The 27,318-nt window shown below is 38.8% G+C and overlaps 2 protein-coding genes across 8 annotated transcripts in view; one reads left to right on the top strand and one right to left on the bottom strand.

The window, feature by feature from the left end:
* Positions 1–27,318, top strand: part of LOC134287642 (1-phosphatidylinositol 4,5-bisphosphate phosphodiesterase classes I and II) — a 321,529-nt gene that overhangs the window by 100,672 nt on the left and 193,539 nt on the right. The window lies entirely within an intron of this gene.
* LOC134288958 (fibrinogen-like protein A) lies at positions 21,222–22,912 on the bottom strand. Its single transcript, XM_062854892.1, has 2 exons — positions 21,979–22,912; positions 21,222–21,919 (listed from the first exon to the last, which is right to left on the bottom strand). Exons 1-2 carry the CDS (start codon positions 22,866–22,868, stop codon positions 21,805–21,807), a joined length of 1,005 nt encoding a protein of 334 aa, XP_062710876.1. The 5' UTR covers positions 22,869–22,912; the 3' UTR covers positions 21,222–21,804.

Genomic DNA, 27,318 nt, shown 5'->3' with positions numbered 1-27,318 from the left:
ATCGCAGTGTGCGGAGTATGAACTTCAATGCAAATTGAACGCGTTCACACTGCAGTGCTGCAATTCGGTTCTGAATTCTTATGCGCACAACATTGGGGGAAATAGTTTCTGTCGATATGTGATGCTAATAAACCTGTTTAGTCACTCGGAGTTCCTTGAGAAACTTAATCAGGAATGGCCAACTGATGGACTGACGATCAGACTCTATTGGTTTAGGCAATTTTACGATTTTCGATAATTCATGCCAATAACTCTGTTACTGTGTTGTATTAAATCATATGATTGGAAATCCGGATTTTCCAAAACCCATGTTGACTGGACTGTGGTACGCTCAGATATGGTTCCAATAGCAGAAGAATTTCTGAATCTAATGAGCTCAAAATGTTTGAAATCTGTGGAAACATGGTGGAAGTATGGCCATTTCAGTTTCGCGGATTCCGCTAGTGTTCAATTTAGAGCTCGCACGCGTTATAAATTTAGAACTGAACAAATTTCAAACATTTTTGAGCAACAGTTAGGTACAATAGTTTTTGCCTCAACTATCGCTTATTACCCGAATTACCCGAAAAAATCTAAGACTCATTCAACCTAGTTTCCGAGTTGACACACACAATACTTCAAATAAGTGGAAATAAATTGTTGGCGAAATGCTTTGTCAATTTGAGCTAAAATAATTTAGTATTAGCGGGGTATTGGCCGATATGATACTGAAGAAAGTACAATAACATAGACATTATGATACCGAAATCCATAAGAATATGTTCCACTTGAATGTCTTTTCATCAGTTAGAGTTAGCTCACGTGACCAGATGTCAATTCGATGAATAGTCAAATCGATTGAATGTCATATACTTCCTCTTCCGTAAAATGGGTTTTGACCAAATGTACTTTCGAGCAAAGATTCTTTTGTTTCCTATGATCATTTTCAAGTCGAGTCAAATGTTTATCAAAGACCAATAGATTAGCCATAAATGTCCAAAATGTCATTTCATTCGATTCTCTACAACTTTCAAAACTTTTCAAAATGTTCATATCTTTCAGCCTTTTGATATATTTCAGCCTTTTGATGCTTTCAGCCTTTTGATCATTCAGCCTTATGTGTTTCAGCCTTTTGATCATTCAGCCTTATGTGATTCAGCCTTTTGTACGTAACCCCGTAAAACGGGGTATCATTGATCAGCGGGGTAACATTGATCGGCTTGACCGACCTCATGAAATGTTCAAACAAGCATTTTTCATTGGATAAGTTTCTGTTATCGAATGGTATATCGTGATCTGCTATCATTTGGCTATTAAATGCCATGTAATTCATGAAAATTGAGTTTCATAAACAATAAAATAAATCGATTTTTCCATAACTGTGTTTCGTAGCGCAATGAGATACATTGTCAAACATTAATGCATGGCATGAATACTAGATGCAATATGAGATTCGAAATCACTGTACTTCTTCAATATGATATCCTAGAGTTGGATGTAATGAACGAAACTTTTATAAAAATGCTCTTTTTAAATAAAATATACAATTTATTAAAAGTAGGCTATCAATTCCTTAAGCCATTGCCTACCTTTAGGCGTTATTCGCGGTTTGGAGGATTTTAATCCTAAAATAACTCAAAAAGTACGTAACTTGCAAGAATTTGGACGACATATTCGAAATCAGCGACCCCGAATTTAGTAAGTAAGGGTATTTTCAACACTAATGAACATTGATCACTGACATGATCAATGTTACCCCAAATCAACAAAATAAAAAATTAGATTAAAAAGTATATTTAAACATGTTTAAAAGTTTCACAATACTTTTTCGAGTAGCTTAACACATAATCAGAGGGTCAGTACTTGTTTTAAAAATATAAAACATGTAACATTTGCTTTAACAAGAGAATTATTCAAGAAAGATCGAAAATTCTGATCAATGTTACCCCGGATTACGGTACCCGAAGAATTTCCAGAAGCAATTCCTAACAGAAGCCAAGAAGAAATTCATGGAATTCTTGAAGTAAATAGATACCGTCGTGCGGGGTGTCATTGGGCCAAAGTGGGGTGTCATTGGGCCACTATTTCGCACGTTTAGAATACGACAGGTATGCATATTGTGTGCTAAACTACTAGAATACATAATTCTAAGATACTTTACATTTATCGTAGGATTCTCTGACTCATGGTTTCCCAAACTGTGGGTCGCGACCCCTCAGGGGGGTCGCCGGCCTTCAACCAGGGGTCGCGAGGGACACAACAATATTTAACTGTAACAGAGATCGAATGAGAGAATTTCTATGGGGGGTCGCGAAAACTGCTGGCAAAAGGGGGTCGCGCGACCTGAAAGTTTGGGAACCTATGCTCTGACTTATACTGAATCCGTAGAATCGCTGGACCTACAGGGGATAGGTAAAATGATCGGGACAAGCAAAATTTCCACTTTTCAAATATGTCCAATTAGCTGCAACTTTTCGAAAAGTGCATCAAATATTCTCAAATTTTAACTGTAAGTTGAGCAACTAGTTGTGTAACAGTGGACATAAATTGGAAAAGATCGGGCTATTCTTGTTATTCATGTTATAAGCTTTTTAGAAAAAGGTAGAATTGTCCAATAGCCAACTTTGAGCTGTTATATCTCCGGATTCAATGAACCGAATGCAATGAAATTTTGTCCATTTATGAATCTGAAAAACGTTTGTCTCAACTTGAAATTATTAACAAAAGAAAAAGTTTTAGCAATTTCATTAATTTTATGATTTTTTTAGTAAATTGGTTTATTTTTAATATGCATCCTATTACTTTTTCTTTGAATTACCGCCTATGTTGTTACTTTCTTTCAAAACATATATATACATTAAGTGAACTATAATTAGCATCTTCAATTTTGAAACGATGTTGAATTTTTAGAAAATTTGGTAATTTTTTAGAAAAATAATGTAATTGTTATAATTTTCTTCCATGTTAAGAATTTTAAGTAAAGTTAAAAGTTTATCAAAGCTCATTATATAAGTCGTAAATGGTTAAAATTTCATTGCATCTGATTCATTGAATCCGGAGGTATAATAACTCAAAGTTGGCTATCGAATAATTATACTTTTTTTCTAAAATCTTAATAACTTCGTGTAGAATAGTCCGATCTTTTCCAAATTTTGTCCACTTATACACAACTAGTTGATCAACTTACAGTGAATATTTGAGAATATTTGATGCAGTTTTCGAAAAGTTTCAGCTATTTGAAATTTTTTTGAGACGGGAAAAATTTTGCCTGTCCCGATCATTTTGTCTATCCTCTGTATGTCACCCTGAATGACGGTAATGGAAGAATTCCGGAGAATACTGGAAAAACTTGTAATTAAAAGGCACGAAATGTTGCTAATTGACAAATTGAGAGATGAAATTTGTGAAAAAAATCGCGTTCTGGTGGGATTCGAACCCCACGACTCCGTATTCGCTAGACCGGCGCTTTAACCATCTAAGCCACAGAACAAGTAATGATTCTGCGGAATAGAAAGCCAATCTGATTCCGAAGCCGCACCGTGAACACTCCTATTTCACAATCTTATCTCTCTTTCGGCTTAAGGTCCCATAAGACATGACAAATATTTGGCCAAACAAGCTCAACAAGTTTTACAAGTTTTTGCAGTATGTTTCAGACATACCAGTAAATCTGGTAAAATGCCAGTAAAATGGGCAATATGTGTCATTGAATCCCGGAGACGTTTTTGGATGAATACCGAAAACAGGATTGTAGGATTTCTGGAAGGATCTCAAAAAGAATTCCTGAAGATAACCCAGAAGGAACTTTAGGAGGAATCTCGCAAATTCCTGGAAGGAATCCCAGATGGAGTTCCCAGGCATATTTTCCAGGAATACATTCTGGAAATCATAAAACAAAATTCTTAAGACATTCCCAAAGAAACTATTAGGAGAATCTAGGATTGAATTCCAGGAGGATTCCCAGAGAAATCCCGGAAGAATTTTTTTGAAGTCGCAGAAAGAAATTCTGAAAGAATCCTGTAAAGGAGTTTTTGGAGGAACCTTTTAGGAATCCCAGTAACGATCCTAGTGGGAACTTCTAAAGGAAAGGAACCCCAAAAACAATCTCGGATTAAGCTTCATGAGGAATCACAGAAAGAAATAGTAGAAGAGGAATCCTGAAATGAATTTGTGGAGAAACAACGGAATTTTTTTCCGGATAAATTTCAGGAATAATTACTGCGGTAATTTTTGAGGGAATTCCTGAAAGAATTTCGAAATTAATTTCTAAAGAAATTTCGGAAAGAACTTTGAAGGAGTTTAGGAATTCCTGAAGTAATCTCAGAAGGTATTTCTGAAGAAATTCTAGAAAAAATCTCTGAAAGAATCTCGGAAGTACTTCCTGCAGGAATCCTGATCAGTGCTCTTGATAGAATCCCAGACGGAAAACTCTTTAGGAATCTCAGGAGAAACTCCTAGACGAACCCCAGATAGAACTTCTAAAGAAATCCTAGATAAATGCTGCCTTTTTTTCACAGTCAGTTTTCTGACGAAATTCTTCATTTACAGTTGGTTTGGCATAAAATTTTGGAATAACCGTATAAAATAATTGTTCTCAGATTGCTCTCTTGCGAAGGAAGGCTCTCAGAAGTGTTATTACATGAGTTGCCTTGGTTACTGCATTGAGCAGATGATTCTCTGATCGAAAGAATAAATTTGGATAATCGATCCAAGAGCACTGAGATCGATCCTCAGAGCCCAGACAACCAGTAACCGTATAAGTGTTGCACAAGATGATAAAGTGGAGGCCATATGCGTACTGCCTCTATTTAGGCGCATGTTAAGTGTACGGATATCGCCTCCACTTTGACATCTTATTCAACATCTTATACGATCACTGGTTGACTGGGAGGTTCATGAGGGGCATTTTAGGGAGTCTTAGAGAGTTTTAGGGGGTCTCAGGGGCGTTTCAGAGGGTCCTGGAGTGTTCAAGGGGTCTCAGGGGCGCCTCAGGGAGTCTCATGGTTTATGTGGTCTTAGGGGTATTTCATGGGGAATTCTGGGAAGAATCTGGAGGTCTCAAGGGCGTTTAAGGGAGTCTCAGAGGCGTTCAATGGATCTCTGGGGGATTTCAGGGAGCCTCAAGAGCGCTTCAGGTGATCTCAGGAGGTATCAGGATGTCATGGGGACGATTCAGGGATCCCGTTTCAGAGGAGTACTTCGTTGTTTCAGGGGTGCTTCAGGGGGTCCTACTAGTATTTAGGAGTATCTCTGGGGCGCTACAGAGGGTCTTAGAGACGTTTCAGGCTGCCTCAGGGACATTCCTTATGGGGTTTTGCGATGTCTCAGGGGCGATTCAAGAGGTCCAATGTGTTTTGGGGGGTATCTGGAGGCTTCAGAGAGACACAAGAGCCTTTAAGGAGTTTCAGGCGGATTCGAGGGGTTTCCAATCGCGATCAGGGGCTACATGGAGGTCTCAGGGTCGTTTCAGGGAGCAGTAGAATGCCTCAAAGGTACTTCTGTGGGTCCCAGGGGTTTTTTAGAGGGTTCCAGGGAGTTTCAGGGAATTTCAGAGGATCCCAGGAGTCTCAGGGGTGCTTAAGGTAGTCTCATGGGCGTTTCAGAGTAGGTTAGACCCCACTCAAGTCGGAGATAAATTTTCGTAAAAAAAGAAAAAAAATATTTTGGGCCATTGGTTGTTGTCTAGTGTATTAAGTAATTTTCAGTTTGTGCAGCCTCCGGCTGATGACGGCATGTATTGTCTTGGTTTCGAAATTTGAGCGAATAAGATAAAAAACAATGGCCGAGTTAGGTACTGCAAATTAAAATTTCCGATCACACTGTTTGGAATGCGTGACTGTAGGAGTGTTAAACTGCCCTGCCACCTGGGAATTCATTTAGATAATGCACTGATTTTACATTTCCCTCTTTCTAAATTTTTGTTAGAAAATAAAAACTAAACTAAACTACCCTGAATGTGATTTACCCAGAATCATTGGCGTAGCTAGCTTTTTCTTTCTTCTCGCTCACTCTCCTAAACAAACGCAAGAAAGAGCGGGATGCAAGAGGGGGCCTGTGCCCCTCTTTCATCCTTATTTTTCTCGTGTTTATTTAGAAGAGTGAGTGAGATAAAAGAAAAAGCTAGCTACGCCAATGCCCAGAATGTCACGATCATTACCGGTCATAATGAATATCGATATCGATTATGGGACACTTCTACCCTTTGTCTTCTCCTCGAATCCTCAATGGACCAGAACAAAAGTGATCGATCCTAAAGCTGACATTTTGACAACCAATTGAACCCTATAAAGAACGAGCGCACACATTCGCGATAGCGTTGGCCTTTTCGGAATCCCTTTAAAGCTTGTATCTTTCACCACTCGGCGGAACAGCACACCCATCTTCCCATCGCATAATCGTCACCACCACCAAATGGAACGAAAGGTTCAGGTAGGTAGATACACGGGAATGTCTGCTAGCTTATCGGTTCTCGTCCCTACCGAGACTGGGAGGGCGGGTCTTATCGCAATCGAATTTTTCGACCTTCCTTTGTTTAAGACGTTTGCGGTGGGTGGGGATTTCGGTCGGTTAGAATGTGAAGCTCGTTCGGAGGGTTTACGCTAAAATAAACATCTGGGAGCTTTCGTTACTATCGTTTTGCGTTTTCCGTGTGGTCGCCTTCGATAAGCGACTTATGATTTTTGTTGTTTCTGGGTTTCGTTGTAGTGGTTGGAGTGTTTTTACGATTGATTGTATTGGGATCTAGAGCTTTGAAAGTGTGATGAAGCCATTGAGTATTGAAATATATTTCACTTCAGCCAACCATACGAAGCGATAAGCCAATTACATCTCTGTTAAAGTAGGAGTTGTTGACTTCAAGAAGGGGCTTTGAATAGGGGTAGTTTAGTTTTCTCTTTGGCGTATCATCCCAACAAGGACATAGACTACTTCTCAACTTTTTTTTACTAATTCTTTCACAGTTGTTATTTGAGAGCTTTCTTCCACAATTGCTCATTTTTGCATTCGCGAAAAAGTTCTAACCCGTAATGGGTCTTGTTGAGCATTTTTGTGCTATAACTAGTCACTGTGGAAATATTAAGAAGAACTCAAAACACAATTGAAGAAGAAATGCACTCCTGTAGGAACGTAACGACCGAATAATCTTAATCGGAGTGGCAATTTCGACTTCAAAGTAATGACTCAAAAAAGCTCACAATCATTTAGAACAAACTGCTTTTCGCCAGGTTAAGAATAATCCATATTACCGCAAAAATAGATCTTGGTTGTCATTTCAAGCTAAACTCCAACTATGACTATTACGTTTAAATGTGAAATTTCCTCACAGTTACATATGTATATTGTATATTATTCCGGAGGATGAACTAACTATCTATCGGATACCGGATGCCATGGTACCGATATGAACTCGTAGTACCTTGCGAGCAGCCATTAACGACCGGCGGGACCGCCTTTGGGGAAACGAACGATACGACAACAGTTGTGGCCAGCAGCTAATAAAGTAGTTGGTGGTAACCTAACCTTATGTAGGTAGGTGCTACTTCCACTTGCCGTGTGGCGTTGCACGATTTTCTTCACTGCTCCACAGGGTGTGTAGTCTAGGGACCGCACGTTAGCATGGTTGTTGGGAAATATTGGGCAACGAAAAAGAAGTGGAAGCATTTTCCGACATGCTGCTGTGAAACGCTCACGTGCGAAGTGATTCGGGGAAGATTTCGTGTTTATGAGTATGATTTACGACCTGTAACAGGTGGTCGAATTTGAATTAGCATCGTTTGCCATGTGGTTATTAATAGGATGCATACATGTGTGTATAGTTGGTGGTAGCTATGAATGGAAAAATTTCCGGTATTTTGAGGAAACATTCTGCCTCGTCAGCATGAGATATTCGATCCGATTGAGATAAACAGCTTGCAAAATAGCAAAATGTATGGCATGGCTAACCCATACGGAATATGCATAACAATCAAATCCAGATGCACTAGAAATGCCAACTCTCTCGTCGGTGTGTTTCTCGAAGTTCTGACTACTGCTGCACAACCGATTCAGAGCCACAACATCCTACGAGAACACCCGGAAAGGGCAAAACCACAAACGACAGTTTCATATCTGGAGCATTTGCGTGCTGATGAAGCTTTTCATATTCAATTTGAATCTAATTAGCATAAATTAAATCCCACCGGAGATAGACACATTCCCTTTCTGCTCTATTTTGCATATCGCTGCACTTTTTTTCTCCCATACGATTGCTGGTTGGTTGGATGGCAAAGTGCTTTCCGGTGCCATGGCATGGTACACTCCGGTGAGAATACAGAGTGTTGGTTCCTGACTTTGGTGATATTTTTTCTGTACCCACTCTCTACTGGGATGAAAGGCAGCTGTAAGCTTTGGTGTCAAATCTACAAACGAGATAAAATGCACATTTTGCGGCTTTTCCGTGGTAATCTTCAAATTAACACGAAACTAATGTCAATGCGAAGCTCTATGATATTAATTTCGTAAATTCTGGAAATATTTTTTTTTATTTTGTACTTTGTAACTAACACCTTTCAATAACTTCACAGTATTAAAATCAAATATAAAGTACGTCGAATAGTTCGGTTTGATTTGATGCAATCTATGATTCTTAAATTTTTGTTTTACTTTTATCAAATGTCCAATTATGTATTATTCTTTTTCTTTGTAGGTATGTACCTAGACGTTCGCCATATTTATTGTGAGTACAAGCATACCATAGTTTATAACATGAACACTTCCACAAATCGTGCATAGAGTTGCAAGTCCTAGAATCATTTTAAAAAGTGTCCAGACCTGAAAAGGTTTCGATTGATACAGGGATAAATAAAATGATCGGGACAGATAAAATTTTCCTTTCTCAAAAAAAAAAAATGTTCAACTAGCTGTAATTTAAAAAAAATGCAATCAACTTTTCTCAAATTTTCACAGTAGTTGATTAACTAGCTGTGTATCAGTGGTCCAAATTTGGGAAAAATAGGGCTATTCTACACGAAGTAAGAAAGATTCTAGAAATAGGTATAATTATCCGAACAACGCATTCTTGGCTACACTGAAATAAGTTTTGTTGTGGAAACTATTGATTCCATAATAAAATTACTAACCGTACCTATGATTCTCAACCGACAAAAAAATCTGTCAAGTTAACTGAAATATGATTGAAGTTACAATGCATTGCAGTAAATGTGACTAAAAGCGTAGTCACCTCAACAACAAAACATTGTCAATTTTTCCTGGACATGCATCTAACAACACAGTATAGTTAAAAATACAATGCCCAGCTGTTGAATTAAACTTATTTTTGGTAATGTTAACTGCACTGTTAGTCAAACTGACAGTGTTTTAGTGGAATTAACTGGAAATTGTTGTTGGTTGAGAAACATAGGTACGGTTATTAATTTATCTATGGAATCGGTAATTTTCACAACAAAATTTATTTCAGTGTAGGAATCTCCGAATATGACTGCGCATACTTTCATTATTTACTTTTTGCGCCGAACTCTCGACAAGGCCTTTTCCAAATCTAGCCGCGTAGATACTTACCTTCACAGTTTATTTTTCACATGAATCAGACCTCAATCACTAAATAATTTAAAGTTATTAGGACCTGAATCACTTGAATAAGAAGAGAACCAGATCTGTATCTCTTGAATATTATGTGAATTGGACCCAGAGATGCCAGATTATTTTATTAAAAATCTGTATCAATACATATTTTTCTGCATCGCCGTATAGCAGACACCGAGAGTCCTAGATTTCAATAGAAACTAAAAAAAATGCACTACTTTTTTACGGTTTTTAATTTTTACTGGTTTTAATTTTTTGAAATACCAATGTGTGAAAATGTACAAATTTCCATAAACTTTTTAAAGTTCAAGCAACAATTTATAAAGTTTTCATCAAATTTATTGAAAATAACTTCGCATTTTATGCTTTCTGGAGAAAATAGCATTTCGTTAGCATTATAGTGGTCTTTACGACAAGGCGTTTAATCTAATTGGTCGTATATGCGCTTATAGTGCGACTTCACAGCATGTTTCTGCAAAATAACAGGCTATCTGAGTGCAGCACCTTCAGGAACGTCGTATCAAAATGTAAAAGAAGCGTAACGCCTCGTCGAGCAAAACAAAATAAAAATAGATATACGTCTGTTTCTTGCTCTCCCCGCTTCCTAGTCCTTGCACACTCGAGCTGATTTTTTTTCTGTTTTTATTTATGTGTATTTTAACTTAGAGCTAATGCTACACTTCACAACTCGAGCTGATGTTAGGGGGTACTTTTTTGCATGTTTTCGTAGTTTTTGAGGTTTGAACTAACGATCCGGAGATTAGTCAATCATGTTTGGTACTCAAGTTTCTGCTCCACGCTACAGGATATGTTACAGCTGTTTCGTTGGCGTGCGCTGATTTCATCCCCAAATTAAAGAAAGTGGAAATCAACTTCAGTTCCAATACCCTACAACTTGTTTTCAAAGAGATATTCCACAAAGTATTTCCATTCCCTCTTCGATAACACTGCTCGTCAAAATTTTATAGAATTCGGTGTTATGGGATGAGAAAAAAACGGGTTTGGGACCCTGTGTCATAGTGAAAGAATTTTTGAAAAATATTGGATCGGGTCTTCACAGTTTATTACCAAAGTTTATATGGAGAACTTGGGGTGTTCAATCAATATAAAAAGACAATTCACACCCTCTTCAGCCAGAGGCTGCACAGACTGAACACATTACTTACAATAGACAACGGACAATACACAGAACACCCAGTGGCCCAGTGATGAATTTTTCGTTCGACGAAAAGTTTCCACCGACAGGAGCGGGAATCGAACCCACACTCCGAGGCTTACGATACGCCTAGACGACTGTCGCCGTTAGCCGCACGGTCACGAAGCCCACATATGCGCATTAGAACGTGCCGTGCATATATTTAGGCGTTTTCGGTACTTAGGTTTGTTTCGTTATTGTCTAACGCCTAAATATATGCACAGCGAGTACTAATGCACATATCAATTGAACACCCCAAGATCTCCATACGAACTTCGGTCATAAACTATGAAGACCCGGTCCAATATTTTTCAAAAATTCTTTCACTGTAACACTTCTAGGGTCCCAAACCCGTGTTCTTTTTTTTTCATCCCATAACAAAATTTAGTGTTGAACGGTGTAATTGATTCTCACTTCCTAATAATTTTATGATCCGGCAAAGCATCTAACGATTCGGCACATATTTTTCGACGAAATTAGAAAAGATATTTTGCTGATGGCCATGTTCCCAATGGACTACCCGCTTTGCGTGCAGCCACAGTTGATCAGCAGGAGTAAATCAATTTAATTTTGTATGGCGAAATGCATCTAAACTTGAATTACTTGAAATACAAAGCTTTTCCCGATAAAATATTTGGTAGGCTTAATAGTGGTCACCATTGTGCCCAACCACTACCAAATATGTTTTCGAATAATGTGTTCCACTTTGAAGAATTTGCCTTTAGATGGTATTCGCCATACAATATTTTTGCGATTTACTTTTAGCGATTTTTCGCGCATAGAAGCTAGCGCCACATTGGTCGATGCGGAGAGTAGGAAAACAGCCGGTGTAGTTAATTCATTGACACCAGTTGCAGCAATGTTTACTGCGGACCTTCTGGATGAGTGAGGGAAAAACGAATATGCAACTCAGATGGATAAATTATCAACAGAGGCATAGACTCTGTAAGAGAGAGACAGCATGCGCTGTCAAACACATAACATATCTCCCATATTATTTGCTCCTGGCATTTGAAGAGCAGTTGCTAAATGCTTCCAAACGAAAATATCGCAATCAGTTGAAATGTTAATTGACAAAAAAAAAGCTTTTAAGCAGTACAGCTTATACTAATTCAAGGCAGCTATGCATTCGAACTGCTTATTTAGAGCAGGTAGCAGTTTAAATGCCTACGCCTTATTTAGAGCAGGTAGCATTTTAAATGCCTATGTATGTTCTACGGCTTATTGAAATGCTTAGTGGTTACCTGGGTTAATCACTTGAATATGAGATGAATCTGACTTGGATCACTTGAATATGAAGTGTATCGGACCTGAATCATTTGAATATGAAGTGATTCGAACCTGAATGCTCACTAGCGTCACCTAGTGGCAAAATTTTTAATCAAACTGCTTGTCAATATGATGTCAACGAGCTTCTGAATAACTTTGGCGAAGACTTGAACTTTCTAATTTATCGGGATCGCAAGATAGATTTTCGTTAAAAATGCTCATTTTTACATTCTCACTAACGTCACCTGGCGGTAGAACTGCAAAACAAACTGCTTGTCTTGATGAAGCAAACGACATTTTGAACAATTTTACTCAAGACTTGAAATTTCCATCTCATCGGGATTACGAGATAGAGCTGGTTGTAAATACTTATTTTTACATGCTCATTACACACTTAATTCTGAATACCGTGTTCGGTATTTTTTTGTCAAAATAGAACAGCTGAAAACAGCAATGACGGGTTGTTAATCTTTCACATACGTTTTGGACAGAATACTGAGCCTCAGTGAAATCTATAACCGAAAGTACCGAAATAGTTCTGCTGTTCTATTTTCGTCAAAAAAGTACCAAACAGGCACTTCTGGATTGTGTGTGTAGTGTCACCAATCGGCAGAATTGAGATCCTTTTTTGATACATAGTCTGTTCTTTCGAGTAATACTGATGTGAGGAACAGTGGCATTATCACTTGAGTTCATAATTCGTTTTCAACCGAACGGCATTCGGCCAAACAGCTGCGTTTGATCAAATGAGATGGAACCCCTCTGAACCACTTTGCGGAAGACTGTATCTTTGCGGTTTATTAGGATTTCGAGATATAGCAGCATTTTATAGTTTTCAGGTGATGCAAAACTTTTTTTTCAACAGAGTATTGCAATACTTTTTCAAGTGAGCCCGTACTTATGACAGGTAGTGTTCCCAACCAGAAGCACATAACAAGATCATATCAAAATTCTGACAACTGCTGTTAGAAATAACAATAGTTGATATAATTCTGGTCTAATGGTTTTTTCATCTCCATAACAAAATTATATTAATATTTGTTATAATTTTAGTGACTAAATTATAACAAAACTTGTTTCATTCATTCAAACAGATGTATAATAATATTTGTTATATTATGCATTATAATATAAATGTCTCTAACATAATTTCGTAACACGTTTATTGCTCCATTTTTTTTGTAACAAAATAATTTCAAATTTTTTAAAAATTTTTGAGTTGTCGCGAAAAAGATTGATAATTTTTGTTGTGTTGGTCACTCGAGCCAAGAGATTTATAACAAAACTTGTGACATATGTTCTGAAATATATAACAGAACTTGTTTAATTTTGTTATGGTTTCGCAAGTTCAGTCTAACAAAATATGACCTAATCTTGTTATTATGATATCTCATCTAGTTATATTTTTGTTTTTATTGGAACGAGTTTTGTTCGAATTTTTGTTATTTTAACTACTAACGGTACATGTTTTATAACATCTGTTGTCACAAAAATCATTGTGACAAAATAACACAAAAAAATTGTGTTTTTCCCATCTTGTCGAGATATTGCCTCAGGAAATTGAAATTCATTGTTATATATAAAAAGGTTTACTTACTTACTTTCAGTAGGTCGGCTCTAGAGGCACGGGAAATTTGTGCCATTACTTACTTACTTTACTTACCGATCAGGCTAAGGCCGTGGTGGCCTCTGCTGTACATAGTAGCCGTCCTCATTCCACCCGGTCCATGGCTGTTTGTCTCCTGTTCTCCACTCTGCGTAGGGCCCGCAGATCGGCCTCCACTTATGTACTAATTATTCTATCATGAACAATAATTACTGTTTGTAAACATAATTAACAAAACTTTTATATTTTACTTGAACATTTGTTCAGCTCACTTCGAAAAAAGTCTCTTTTTAAATGCATACGTAACAACCATATTCTCTTACAAAAATTCTTACAAGAAAAAGTTGTTGTTGAATAATCGTGAATTGTATAACGTAATAAATGGGAAAAACAGTCGATAAAACTTTTTAGATGCTCATTGAGACATCCTATCCTGCTAGATCATTTCATAGGAAAGGAAACATGTTTTCCATTCCAAGTCATTCATGACTCAAGCCATCGGGCAGCGGAATACATCTCTCTTAATTTTGAAGAACTGTTTTGAATGGGATTTTCCGGCACTCCCACTAACCAACCACTATCATCATTCATGATGCGGAGTGTCTAATTAACAGCTCCCCCTCCTTCATCATCGGACGTTATCTTTATCGGAGCACATCTCAGTGCACACCAATTTGTGTGCTTGACGGACCGTCCGGTGTTTTCCATCATCATACCTACCCACTAGATCGGATGTGCTCTATCTTGAGCTATAGCTTGCAACCCGGCCGCAGTTTATATTGCCCCATCGAGATGCCCGAAGTTGATCTTGGAAGACAGTAATTGCTTGACAGAATCATCACGACTCGTTTCCCTAATTGATAAGAGAGGGAAGCATGGAGACCGAATTGCCACTACTGTCTGCCTACTACATACTACTGGCTGGCTGGACAGATAGGCCATTCGTAGCATTATCAGAGGCTTCTCCGGAATAGCATCCCATCAAATCGTTTACGTTTGCAGGGGCCGGCCGGTAGTACATATACGATTGTGGCATGGTTACGCCTACCTAACGAGTGCGATTTCGTTATACGGTCTGTCAATTGAGGATAGATTCGTTCTTCGTTCAATGAAAGTTGTTGAAACTAGGTTGTGATGAAGACTTGTTTTGAAAAAAAAAAACCTAACTACCTGATCGATGTATCCAGCGTTGCACGGAAACTAGTTGATGTTTTGACCTGCATGGGAAGTTTTTTTAATGAAAGCATTTTTTTGTAGAACGTAAATATTTGTTGACTGCAACACGTTACAGCACAAATGTGGCAGCTGACTGATGGAACCTCTTTATTGATAGATCTAGTTTTGTTCGAATTTATATTGAATTTTTCGTTGATGAATGCACATAGGGTCTTGTACCATTTGGGCAGGTGTACCTATTTTGGGCACTTGCCGCTATAACTAAGTCAATTTCAAACCGATTGATTTGAAATTTTGTATAGAGTTAGGCACGTGCAGTACCTAACTCTGTACAAAAAATCAAATCAATCGGTTTGAAATTGACTTAGTTATAGCGGCAAGTGCCCAAAATAGGTACACCTGCCCAAATGGTGCAATACCCTATGTGCTTCAAACCATTCAGTTTACGGTTAGTTCTTTGAACACCTGTTTTTGACTGGCTAGCTTACCCCAGAATAAAAAGACATGGTGGGATTACCACTCATAAAATTTGCCCAAAAACCCGAATGTTCATTGGCAAATCATTTAACTGATATTTTAACCTTCCGTAAATCACCACCAGCACCACGCTAATGCTGAATACTAAAAGCGAGATTTTTTTTAACGTGTTTTACAAAATACAACAGCGCGATCGCTCGAGGGTTAAAGTTTCATGGGATGTACATTGTCATGTGAATATGCCATTCTATTTAAGTTTACTCTTCAAATCAAACAACAATAATAACAGTATTTTTACTCAGATTGTTTGTACGAAAACGAAATTCGATTCATCATCAAAAATATAGTGTGTCTAGTATGCCTCCAAAAAGTATGATTCAATATAAAATGGGTATGTAATCAATCTGGTACTCATTGTGGTGTTTTTTTTTTTTCAAGGATAATGATTCACGATCCAAAGCCAATTAAATGTTTTACTTCCAAAAAGCTAGTTTCCATCATGTAAGAAAACTTCCGAACGCGATGTTATTAAAATGTGCTCACTATGATTAAATGGGACTTTTATATAACTTTAGCAAATATTCCACAATTTCACAAGGAAAAAACAATCCAAGTGCAGCTTTTTTTTCAAAAGTTTTTGGAAATGATAATGCTTTATGATGTTAAGGAGGCGTTACAGAGGAATGCAAAGGGCTTTATGGCCTTACCTGAAACGCCTTGAAACTTCTCTGAGACCCCGTGGTACTCTGAGAACCCTGATAGCCCATTAAATGTCCCAGAAATCTTCAGAGACCCCTGAAATGCCCCTGAGACTCCCTGAAACGTGCCTGAGATCCCCTAGAGCTCTCTAGGATTGAAAAAAAGACACGGACATCGTCTTCAGAACCAGAAACTTCTTTTGGACCGCCTGGAAGAGTGTGACCAGGAAAAAAATAGAACTTTTAATGACTTTAGTATGAATTAGCAGATTTATAACATCTTCTACTTCTGCTTCTCACCGCTTAAAATAATTGTAAGATTTAGAGCCCGAAAGACATGACAGTAGACGGCAGTAATTAGTTCGAACAACCAACATTTGTTCGACAAGCATCATATGACTCACTCGAAATAGCCCCGTTTCTACTTTCATTTCATATTAATAGTTGAATGATTCAATAAGCCGTGACGTCAGGAGCGGAAAAGTATGCATATTATTTGCTTGGTTCTAAAAATCATTTTTGCTCCACACGAATTATTCGATTTGTAAACAGATTCTATGCTTTCTCCCAAAATTTGAGCTAATTTTGTTGAAAATTGAGACTGGACAAGCCTTTCAAAGTTTGTATGGGAATTACTATGGGAAAGTGATGCTTTTCATTTAATAGGCAGGGCCCCTAGGGTAGGCTAGTTGACCGCGGGTACTCCTAGGCTTCTCTATCAGCTACAACTTTGCCGAAAACCGTTTTCAAATCTCACGGCTCATTTATTATTTACCGATTTTAAACCAGAACGAAAATCTTTGGTCATGATGTACAAACTATTGGATGGGTATCACTGCAATTTGCAGTGAAGCATAGTAGCCTTGATTTCTGTGTGCTATCTTTGGCGCCATATGCAGCAATGTTGCCTGCTGGTAAACTGAAGAATCACCGTATAAGTTTCTGCAGATCGCAAGAAATCCATAACTAATTAATGATGCGTCCGATTTTAATGCGGTCTACGGCAAAATTGTAGCCTATAGAGTAGGATCAGTAAGTCGGCTCCAGAGGCACGTTCTCCTCCATTTGGGAAATTTGTGCCATCATAGAGTAGACTAGAAATATTCGAGGTCAAATAGCCCTCTATAGTACTAGGGGAAAGCTATTGCATAATCAATGAAAAACATTCCCATAGTAATTCCCATACAAACTTGACCCTTCAACTTGTGCAGTCTCAATTTTCAACCAAATTAGCTCAAATTTTGGGAGAAGGCGTAGAATCTGATTACGTTCAAATAAGCGGTGTGAAGCAAAAACGATTTTTTGAACTACGCTAATGCATATCAATCAGGAAACACAAAAGAATTTGTACAGGAGCTGAGGGGGAATTTCTAGACAAATCCTAGTAAACTTTCTAGGTTTAATCACCGCATGACTTTATGATAATTGAATTTTTATTGGCTTTTCTCGGTGAACGTAATACTACTCAAAGGAGGAGGGAGTAACGAAAGTAATGAAAGAAACGGTGGATAGAATCGCAAGTGTGCGACGAGAGAAATTGAATAGAAGTTGAAAATTAACAGAGGGCCATAATTGAACAACACAATCACAACGACGACCCCTTTGCCTAACGTCCTGGGTTTGAACGGCTAGGTACTAGTAGTTTGATGATGACTACTAGCCCCGGACACCCGTCGGCATATAGACACGGCGCGGAAGGTGCTCGAAAAGATCATCCTCAATAGAATGTTGAGGTTCACCGAGGGCGAAAATGGTCTTTTGAGTAACCAGTACGGCTTCCGGAAGGGGAGGTCCACCATAGACTCTATCTTGTCGGTTACAAAAACCGCCGAGAAAGCACTCGAGCCTAAGAGAAGGGGGATTCATTTCTGTGCGGTAGTGACTCTGGATGTAAGGAATGCGTTTAATAACGCCAGCTGGGGCTACCCGGGTACCTGTACAAGATTCTCGGAAGTTACTTTCAGAATCGAGTACTAGTTTATGACACAGAGGTGGTTCGGAAGTGCTTTCACATAATCTCAGGAGTCCCGCAAGGTTCCATCCTGGGTCCGGTGTTATGGAATGTCATGTACGACGAGGTGTTGAGGTTGTCGGATTTGTCGACGACATTAAGCTCGAAGTCTACGGTGAAACGATCGAGGAGCTGAAGTTGACTACCGACCACTCGATCAAGGTTGTGAAGGCGTGGATGCGGTCCAGAAAACTGGAGTTGGCTTACCATAAGACTGTGGTGTCGGTTGTTAACAACCGGAAGTCGGAGCAACCAGTCGGAGATCAGTGTAGGCGAGTGCACTATCCTGTCGAAGCGCTCCGTCAAACACGTGAGAGTGATGATCGACGATAAGCTTACTTTCGGTAGCCACGTTGATTATGCCTGTAAAAGAGTCTCCACAGCTATTGCGGCACTGTCTCAGATGATGTCCAATAGCTCTGCGGTGTACGCCAGTAAGCGTAAGCTTCTGGCTAGAGTCGCTACGTCTATACTAAGGCATGGCGGTCCGGCGTGGGCCACTGCGCTAAGTATTGAATGCTACCGTCGTAAGCTGGAAAGAACTTATGGGCTTATGTGCCTGAGGGGTGCAAGCGCGCACCGTATCGTGTCACACGACGATCTTTGCGTCATTACTGGTATGGTGCCATCCTTATCATGGAATGCTTCGAAATGCGCGTCCCAAGAGGCATACCCAGGACTGCCAGGATGGCCTCTATGGTCAAATGGCAGCGCGCATGGGACAGTTCCACCAAAGGAAAGTGTACCCATAGATAGGTTGATACCGAGGGTAGATAGTTGGATTAATAGGCGCCGTGGGGAAGTAACATTCCACCTGGCACAGGTCCTTTCAGGTCATGGTTGCTTCCGACAGTATCGACACCGTTTCGGGTATGCAGATTCTCCCGAATGCCCAGTGTGCAATGGTTTAGAGCAAACGGCGGAATACGTTTTGTTCGTGTGCCCGCGTTTTCGCACAATGCGTGACCGAATGCTTGCCACATACATATGGAGAGGACACAACCCCGGACAATCTTGTCCAGAGGATGTGTAGGGATGAGTTTGGCTGGACCGCCGTTTCAACGGCTATCACTCATATCGTCTGGAAGCTACAAGAAAGTGGCGCGTGGACTCGGAGAATGGCTACCCAGCAAACATAAAGTCTTATATATCAAAATTTTTAAAATCAAAATATACGTATTTTGAGAAAAATCTATTTTTAGTTTTAAAATTGAAAAATATGATATCTGGCAACACTGTATCAAAAATAATATTTTTTCTGGATTCCCTGAACGATTCCCTATAAAAAAGCCGAAGGTCGAAAATGTGTATGTGCAATCGTTTCAATGATAAAAATAAAAGAAAGAGAGGATAATTTTCATATCGGCCAAAACGAGGGGTGCTGCCACGGGCCGAGGGGTGATCCGATCGGCACTAAAATTTGGTTAAGTACGGTTCCTTTGAATTCCACTAAGAATTTGCATCCTTTGACAGATACGTATTTCGACCTCAACCTCAACAAGCCCAGGTTAATCATCATCACTAAAATTTGGATTTTTTCTTTTTCCATCTAAACAAATGTTTCAACCAAATTTGGTTCATATCCGTGATGGTCGGTTGCAAGTTTTCACATTTTCTCGGTCACTTCATATGGAATGACCCATATGATGTTGAATTGGATGCCTAAGTGGAGGCCATATGCCTACACGCTTCCATTTAACCACGTGTAAAGTGTGCGTATATCGGCTCCACTTTTGCATCCTATTCAACATAATATGCGATCGTGTGTTGACTGGGTAGTTCAGATGAGGTACACGAGGTGGTCCAGGGGTTTGGAGTCGGCTTCGTAGGTCATACCGGTGCCCTGCGGTCGAGATCGACCCTTACAGCGATTAAGTGGCCGCGGAGAGGAATTCCCGGTATCGTTGCTGTCGTGGCGTTGGTCGACTGGGTTGGATCCGAGCCCGCGGTTGGAAAGAGGCCCCGGTAAGGGTCGGGGCAGGTGGAGACACTGCTGTCTGCAACCTTCTGGTGCATCTGATAGGGCTTGAAGGGTAGTGATACCCTTTCTTACGGGCAGGTTAGATCGGGTTGCACGTGGGCATCAGTTCTGGATGTCTGCTTAGCACTTGGGCGCGGGCGGGGTTGACCCTGTCCGTTTTCTGAGGACGAAGGGAGTGGTGAGGACCACTCGGGAAACAGGCTAAGCGCCAGCATGCTACCGTGAGGGACTCTCCAAAGCGAGTCATCGATCATACTGCTAGGCTACGCAGCTATCCTTGAGGGTGCGATGTGCACTAGCCCTTCTCTGAAGCAATACCTTCTTGGTGGTTCCGGAGAGACGTAAGGTTTGGCGATCATAGGAATGTGTTCAGTGGGTCGAGGAGAGAGTAGTCCTGGCTTTTACTATTGCAGTAGAAGACGACCTCAGCTCCACACTACCCTAACCTTCCTGTTGGGGTGCCTGTTTGCAGATTATCCCCCTATGGATTAAAAGGAGGTACCAAAGAGGTGCCAAATCTCGAATCGCACTTGAACTACAGAGGAAATGGCAAGCCAGATAGTTGAGTTGCAAGGCATTTGTTTTGGTTGTCCTTTGGATAATTCTGACCAAATTGTCCTGTGGATTTCATGTTTACGATATTGGAATATCCCCAGGAGAAATTTCACGAAATGATGCCATGATAAACTTAATAAAATATTAAAAAAAAAACTGTGTGCATTTCTTGTTGGTTTTTCTACTTTCATTCATTGTACATTTATTGATTTGCTATTTGAACTTTTTACGTTTTAAATGAGAAAATTAAAAAAGAAATTCCTAGAATAAATTAAACTTTCTTATACATTTTCTATACCATTTTAACAAAGACAGAACATTTCGCTAACTATTTCTGAGCAAATTCAGTCTGAAATGTTTCAGCAAGTTCCGAATTTTTCCGAACGTTTCTCTGCAAGTTTCGAGGATTGTCTGAGATTTTCTCAGTAAGCTGCTCAGTAAATTTCATCGAGAATCGTCCAGGTACTGCACCAGGGAATAAGCAAAATTTCTCCAAGAACACTGCCCGAAAATTTTTGATACCTTTTTCCAAAAAAGTTCCAAAAATTGAAAAATCCTAAAATTTCTCAAAGTCTTCATTAATTTAAATAATCAAAAATAATGCCTTCAAAGTATATCAAAGACTCAATGAATTATAATTTCAAGAGAAATAGTTAACATCTTGATCAATTCAGCCACTTTCTGGTGAGCTTCGATCCCACCGTGCATCGGTCTCCTGTTTCGCTGGCGCGTTGTTTACACTGAAATTGTGCGTTCCTGTTAAATTGATTTCAATTATTCGCCGTTTAACTTTTCGCAAATAAACACAACAAAGTGAACTAGCCGCCTAGCTTGGTCGGCACCGTCGGCTACCTCACGCTTGCACATCACCACCGACCGGCGCAGCGAGGTTTGTATCTTTGGCTGTCGATCGATTGGCAGAGCGCGCGGCCGGCCGGCCGGTGGTAAGCGAACGTACCTTGCGTGGGTTCGGCCGGCTGATTGGTTTATGTGACGAGAAATTGCTCTTCTGCCCACTTGGTGGGAAATCAATCTCGCGCGTTGATTTTGTTACCGGGGTGATATTTGGGCAATGCATTGTCGCTTGATATTTTTTTTATTTTGGCTCTTTAGGATTTCTTTTGGATTTGTTTTGTACAGATATACAATGTTGCACGTAAAAACTTAAGCAGACGATATAACTAATCTTTCATGCATATTTAAATACATGTACTGAAACAGATGATTTTGCATGAATCCATATGTAGGGACTTTTATTTTTTTTGAAACATTGAATATTTATTTTTCACGAATCATCATCCTTGTAGACTTGAAACCTCCCAGTCTCTTCTTGAAGCTATACCAGGTGATGGTTTTTCTTTTATCTTTATCGTCATACAGTCCATTTAGGTTGCTAGAAGTAAAGACAAATGAAGATTTTTTTACTTAAATGGTTTCTTTTAGATGGCTTACCTATCAAGACAACTTCGGTACCACCATGCTCCCATGACATACATCGCGCAGTTCTTCTGGTTATCTCGATCATTGTCGTTGTCCTTCGTTGAGAACATCATTCCCTTGTGATGCTTCGACAAAGAATCGCCTGCCGTTCCACTATATTTTCCAAGTTTTTTCAACGAGTACTTTTCCTCTTCACTGCCAATTTCAAATCCATCGTACTGAGCATAGACGAACTTGCCTTTAAGGTCTTCCAGTTCAATCATCAGAACATGATTTCGATTCTTCGTAAGCCGATGCACCTTTTCCAATCCGAACCAAAATTCACCATCAACATCGCCAAAGCCATCTCTGTAATCAGTCCAATTGCGATAGAAGTCTACTGAACCATCAAATCGGCGCTGAATGACCAACCACCCACCTTTGGCTGTCTCTTGCTCGCAATATCCTTGGATAGGCATTTCATTCGGGAATAGATGTAACGAATACTTTCCGGATACCTTCGTGGACTCTTCCGAGCATGATGTAATATAGTTTGACTGTTCAACTGCACTGGTGCTATCGGTTAACATAACGTGCTGTTGATAGTCATGACACTTTTGTTCCTGCAAAACTGCGGAGTTGATCTCGGTAGGATCTATTTCACGCTTTTCCATCTTCTCGTTGGCTATTTTCACAAGGTTATCCTGAGTCTGCATGATTTGTTCGATAAGAGTTTTGAGCTCCAACTGTTGTTCCAAGAATTTAGTTTCTAAGTACTCCATTTTTTGGACTAGCACGTCACAAGTTTTACACGATTCGTCTGCTTTCATTATATTTTCACTAGAGCTAGTTTGAGCCAATGATATATCACCGATCACCAGTATCCAAAGAATTACCTTATACTTTTGCGTCATATTTGTCATAAGCAATATTAAAAATTTTGCACAGCGTTTAGTTTGAACCTGATGCTTCTAGTTTCTGATCCCAAGTGTTATTATTAATACACCAGAAGCATCAGCCGTACCAGGCCTATCAGCAACCATACATTTCTGTGTGGGGGAGAATGTGATAAGAGCGCTCAACTGAGCTAGTGACAGCAACCAATAATTGAAACTTCCTGGTTGTAGTTTCAAGAGAGAGAGAGATGTTGTTGCTAGAATGAACTTGTATGATATTTGCATTTATACAACATCACCAACATTTCGAAAGGACGTAACTGCTTGTAACGTTACATTTTTGTTGTTGTTTCCGAAATCAGATACGCCATTTTAAAATGTTGGCTCTCAAATTTATCATTTTACGCTTCAACGCCTTGCGTATTTAATAAATACACATACATTTTCAATTAGTGCATTAAAGTTTATAAATTCTTCTGTGTACTTCTTTCTTTTGGCTCTACGTTCGCATAGGAACTTGGCCCACATCTGTTATTAATTTTGGGGCTTTTTTTACTTACTTTTATATGAATGTACGTATTATGTTGCAAGTTCAATGATGCACTGTGCCCTGGATAGTTGAGGATCGACGTTCCAAAGCCTCATCTAATTGATTTACAGGAGACCTAGTTTTTCATTTATTTTATTTGCCAACACTTTCTTTTACATCATTTCGCAGAATCTTGCATTAGGGGATTTTTTTTTATTACCGTACGGGTTTGGGCCGAAGGGTCTCAGATTTTCATGAAACGTTTTCCACAGGCAGGGCTGAACAAAAAAAAAATGAGGAAAATTCAGGGTCGCCTATTTTCCCGGAAAACTCAAGTGGTCATTTTTTGTTTTCCCCTGACACTACTTTGAAAAATCATAACTCAAGAACGAAGCATCGTAGAAACAAAGTATTTTTTAGAAAATGAAAGCAAATTATTCAGAAATCCAAAAATATATGAACTGGAAAAAGTTTCTCACAAAATTTTCCACAGTTAAGAAAATTCGTAAAGAAAAGCCGGGAAAACTATGTCCAAACTCGTGGAAAATTTAAAAAAAAAAATTTGAGAAGGTAGTTTCATAAGTTTTGATCGTTGAAATTTTTGGAATGCACTTAATGTTCGTTCCTGAGTTATGACAAATTTTGTGAAAAATGACCATATAATATAGGCTTACATGGTCATTTTCACATAATTGACCATTACTCAGTAACGAGAAAAAAGTACATTCCAAAAATTTCAGCGATCAAAGCTTATAAAATTACATTCCCAAAAATATTTTTTTGAAAATTTTCCACGAGTTCGGACATAGTTTTTCCGGCTTTTCTTTATGAATTTTCTCAACGATGGAAAATTTTGTGGAAAACTTTTTCCACTTCATATTTTTTTTAAATCCTGAGAAAATTTGCTTTCATTTTCATTAAAAAACTTTTATGGCACATTTGGATATTTTTCAACAAAATTGGCCATAACCCAAAAACGAAAAAAAAGTGCATTCCAAAATTTTAAGCGATTTAAGCTTATGAAATTACCTTCTCAAAAATATTTTTTCGAAAATTTTTCACGAGTTTGGGCATAGTTTTTCCGGCTTTTCTTTACGAATTTTCTCAACTGTGGATAGTTTTTCCAGTTCATATTTTTTTGGACTTCTGAGAAAATTTGCTTTCATTTTTCTAAAAAAAACTTTGTTTCTACGATGCTTCGTTCTTGAGTTATGATTTTTCAAAGTAGTGTCATGGGAAAACAAAAAAATTCCACCTGAGTTTTCCGGGAAAATGGGCGACCCTGAATTTTCCTCAATTTTTTTTGTTCATATATCCATGAGCCCTCCCTCTGGAAAAAGTTTCATGAAAATCTGAGACCCTTCGGCCCACTTTGTCTTGCAATTTGTACGATAATAAGAAAAAAAAATGCCCATTAAGTCGTGGACCACTTTATCAAGAAGACTTGCAGCACTGCTGAAAATCGGGAGTAATTGTTTGCAGCGCCATTATGGATGATGGTAGAACTATTCATGGCGGATACACACACATCTTCCTTCATACTCGAACTCATACACTCTTATATATTAATACAAAGGTACCATCTTAGCTCAACAGGCGGCGGTAACGTTAATGACGCTTTCCGTAAGTACGGGGAAATAACAGAGTTCCATGTCTTCTTGATGAAGTAGTCTTCGATTAAGTTAAGACTCAAATTCTGTTTTTTATTGAAATCATTGGAGGGTTTGTGGTGGAATCCCATAGAGCAGGGGTTTTCAGAGCGTTTGGCTCGCGGTACACTTTTCGGAAATTAATCGCTTCGCGGTGCGCATGTGTATTGGACACTGCGTATAAGCTATGTAGACTAATTTTAGTGTATCTCAGACTCCCGTACTCTTCATAGACATTGCTGCATACAAAATATATAAAATTTGTTTGCCAACCCAGTCATCACCGCAGAGAAGTTTTGCGTTGACCCCTTGATGATTTCTAGTATAGACCTATTCCTTAGATCATTACTGGAGTGGATTTCTGCAAAAACCTATGACAAATTCCTTGCAAGATCCTCGGAAGCTTCAATCTCACAACATAGACATACAGGGGATGGCCAAAATGTTTGGGATAGGCAACTTTTATTCTCCCATAAAGCAATTCAAAATGCTGCAACTTTTCATAGAGTGCATCAAAAAATCTCAAATTTTGACTGTTTGTCAACCTATTATGTGTGCATCATTGGTACAAATTTGGGCTCGATTGATTAATCTTTCGCAAAGTTAGAACCGTTCGAGTAAAACACTATTTTTCAGACAACTCATTTTTGAGCTGTCATATCTCGGAAACCAGTGAATCGAATTGAATGAATTTTTAAACATTTATCAACAATATATTGATACTTAATACGACGTTATAAAATGTAATATTTTCTCACGGCGAATTAAGTTATACCAGGTTGAAATTTTTACCCATATAGAGGAAAATAAGTCAAATTTACAATACCACACAAAAATTATTAAATGTGTTCTTTCTTCAATCTAAATAGGCTCTGATATATTTGATTAGAGATAATTTGAGAACAGAAGAGGAAAATCTTTGGATATCAACACTAAAATTTATTGACATTGATGTGAAAAAAATACATTTTTTCGAGAAAAATCCAAAAAGTGTCAATCCATGATAACTTTTTTCAATGTTTAAAAAGTATCTATGTTTTAATAGTTTGTGAAGCATTTACATATTGTTAGTGTACGTTCAAAATTTCATTCAATTCGGTTCACTGGTTTCCGAGATATGACAGCTCAAAAATGAGTTGTCTGAAAAATAGTGTTTTACCCGAACGGTTCTTACTTTGCGAAAGATTAATCAATCGAGCCCAAATTTGTACCAATGATGCACACATAATAGGTTGATAAACAGTCAAAATTTGAGATTTTTTGATGCGCTCTATGAAAAGTTATAGCATGTTGAACTTTTTTGTGAGAGAATAAAAGTTGCCTATCCCAAACATTTTGGCCATCCCCTGTCAAAACTCAGGTGGATTTTTTTTGTTTTCCCCTGACACTACTTACTTTGAAAAATCATAACTCAAGAACGAAGCATCGTGAGCATGAGCATGAGCATGATTGACCGCCCGCGGTTGCTCCTCTGTTATTGCAAGGACAGCTGCATTTACACAAAGAACCAATAGATAACGCTTGGGGCTAGCCTTCTCCTCATTGTGTAAATGCTGGCATCCCAATACTTTTTTTAAAAGCAATACCAGCGCCGTCCGCGTCCGAATGCAGGTCAATTGAGGATAGGGAAGGAAGTGATGACGTGATTCTCGCTTAGGCCAATAACCGAGGAATTCTCTGCGTTACTACGAGTAATCACTAGGAGTTTGGATACGGGAAGGGATGATTTGTTAGGGGCTTTGTTTTGGTAAACAAATTGCTACAATCACCAGACCGATTCTTGTTTTGCTATGACCGATGCACTCGCAAAAAATTGAATTCGTCCTCACATACGCGACATGTCAGGGAATAATGCCCACCGCAAAATCAACTCGAGAAAACAAAACCACATCTACTGCTAGCTGGCATCGTAGGCTGATTCCGGATTCCACACTCACGCCCCGACCACTATATTTTAATTACCGGATGGCTTCTACCCATTTCATTTTTTTATATCAAAAATAGTTCGCGTAAAACGAGGTTCACGAAAAAAAAAGAAACGGAAGAAACACACATCAACACCAGTGAAATTACGAAACTGTACCCGAAGAAACACAACACGCGAAATTACGAAACTCGGCTCGAAGAAATCGACGCGGACACCGTGGTCTACCTGCCACTGAATCGTACGGTAATCTTAATCATTCTAAAAAAGAGATGCTACGCCATTTTGATCGCTGCTTGTAAATCTGAAATAGAAAATAGTATTAAATGGTGATACGTTCTCAACAGTCATATTTTTTTTGTAAATTGTGTTATT

Source organism: Aedes albopictus, chromosome 2 (genome assembly GCF_035046485.1).
Source record: "Aedes albopictus strain Foshan chromosome 2, AalbF5, whole genome shotgun sequence".
Lineage (NCBI taxonomy): Eukaryota > Metazoa > Arthropoda > Insecta > Diptera > Culicidae > Aedes > Aedes albopictus.
Note: the sequence above shows the minus strand (reverse complement) of the source record. Positions and strands in the feature narration are given on the sequence as shown.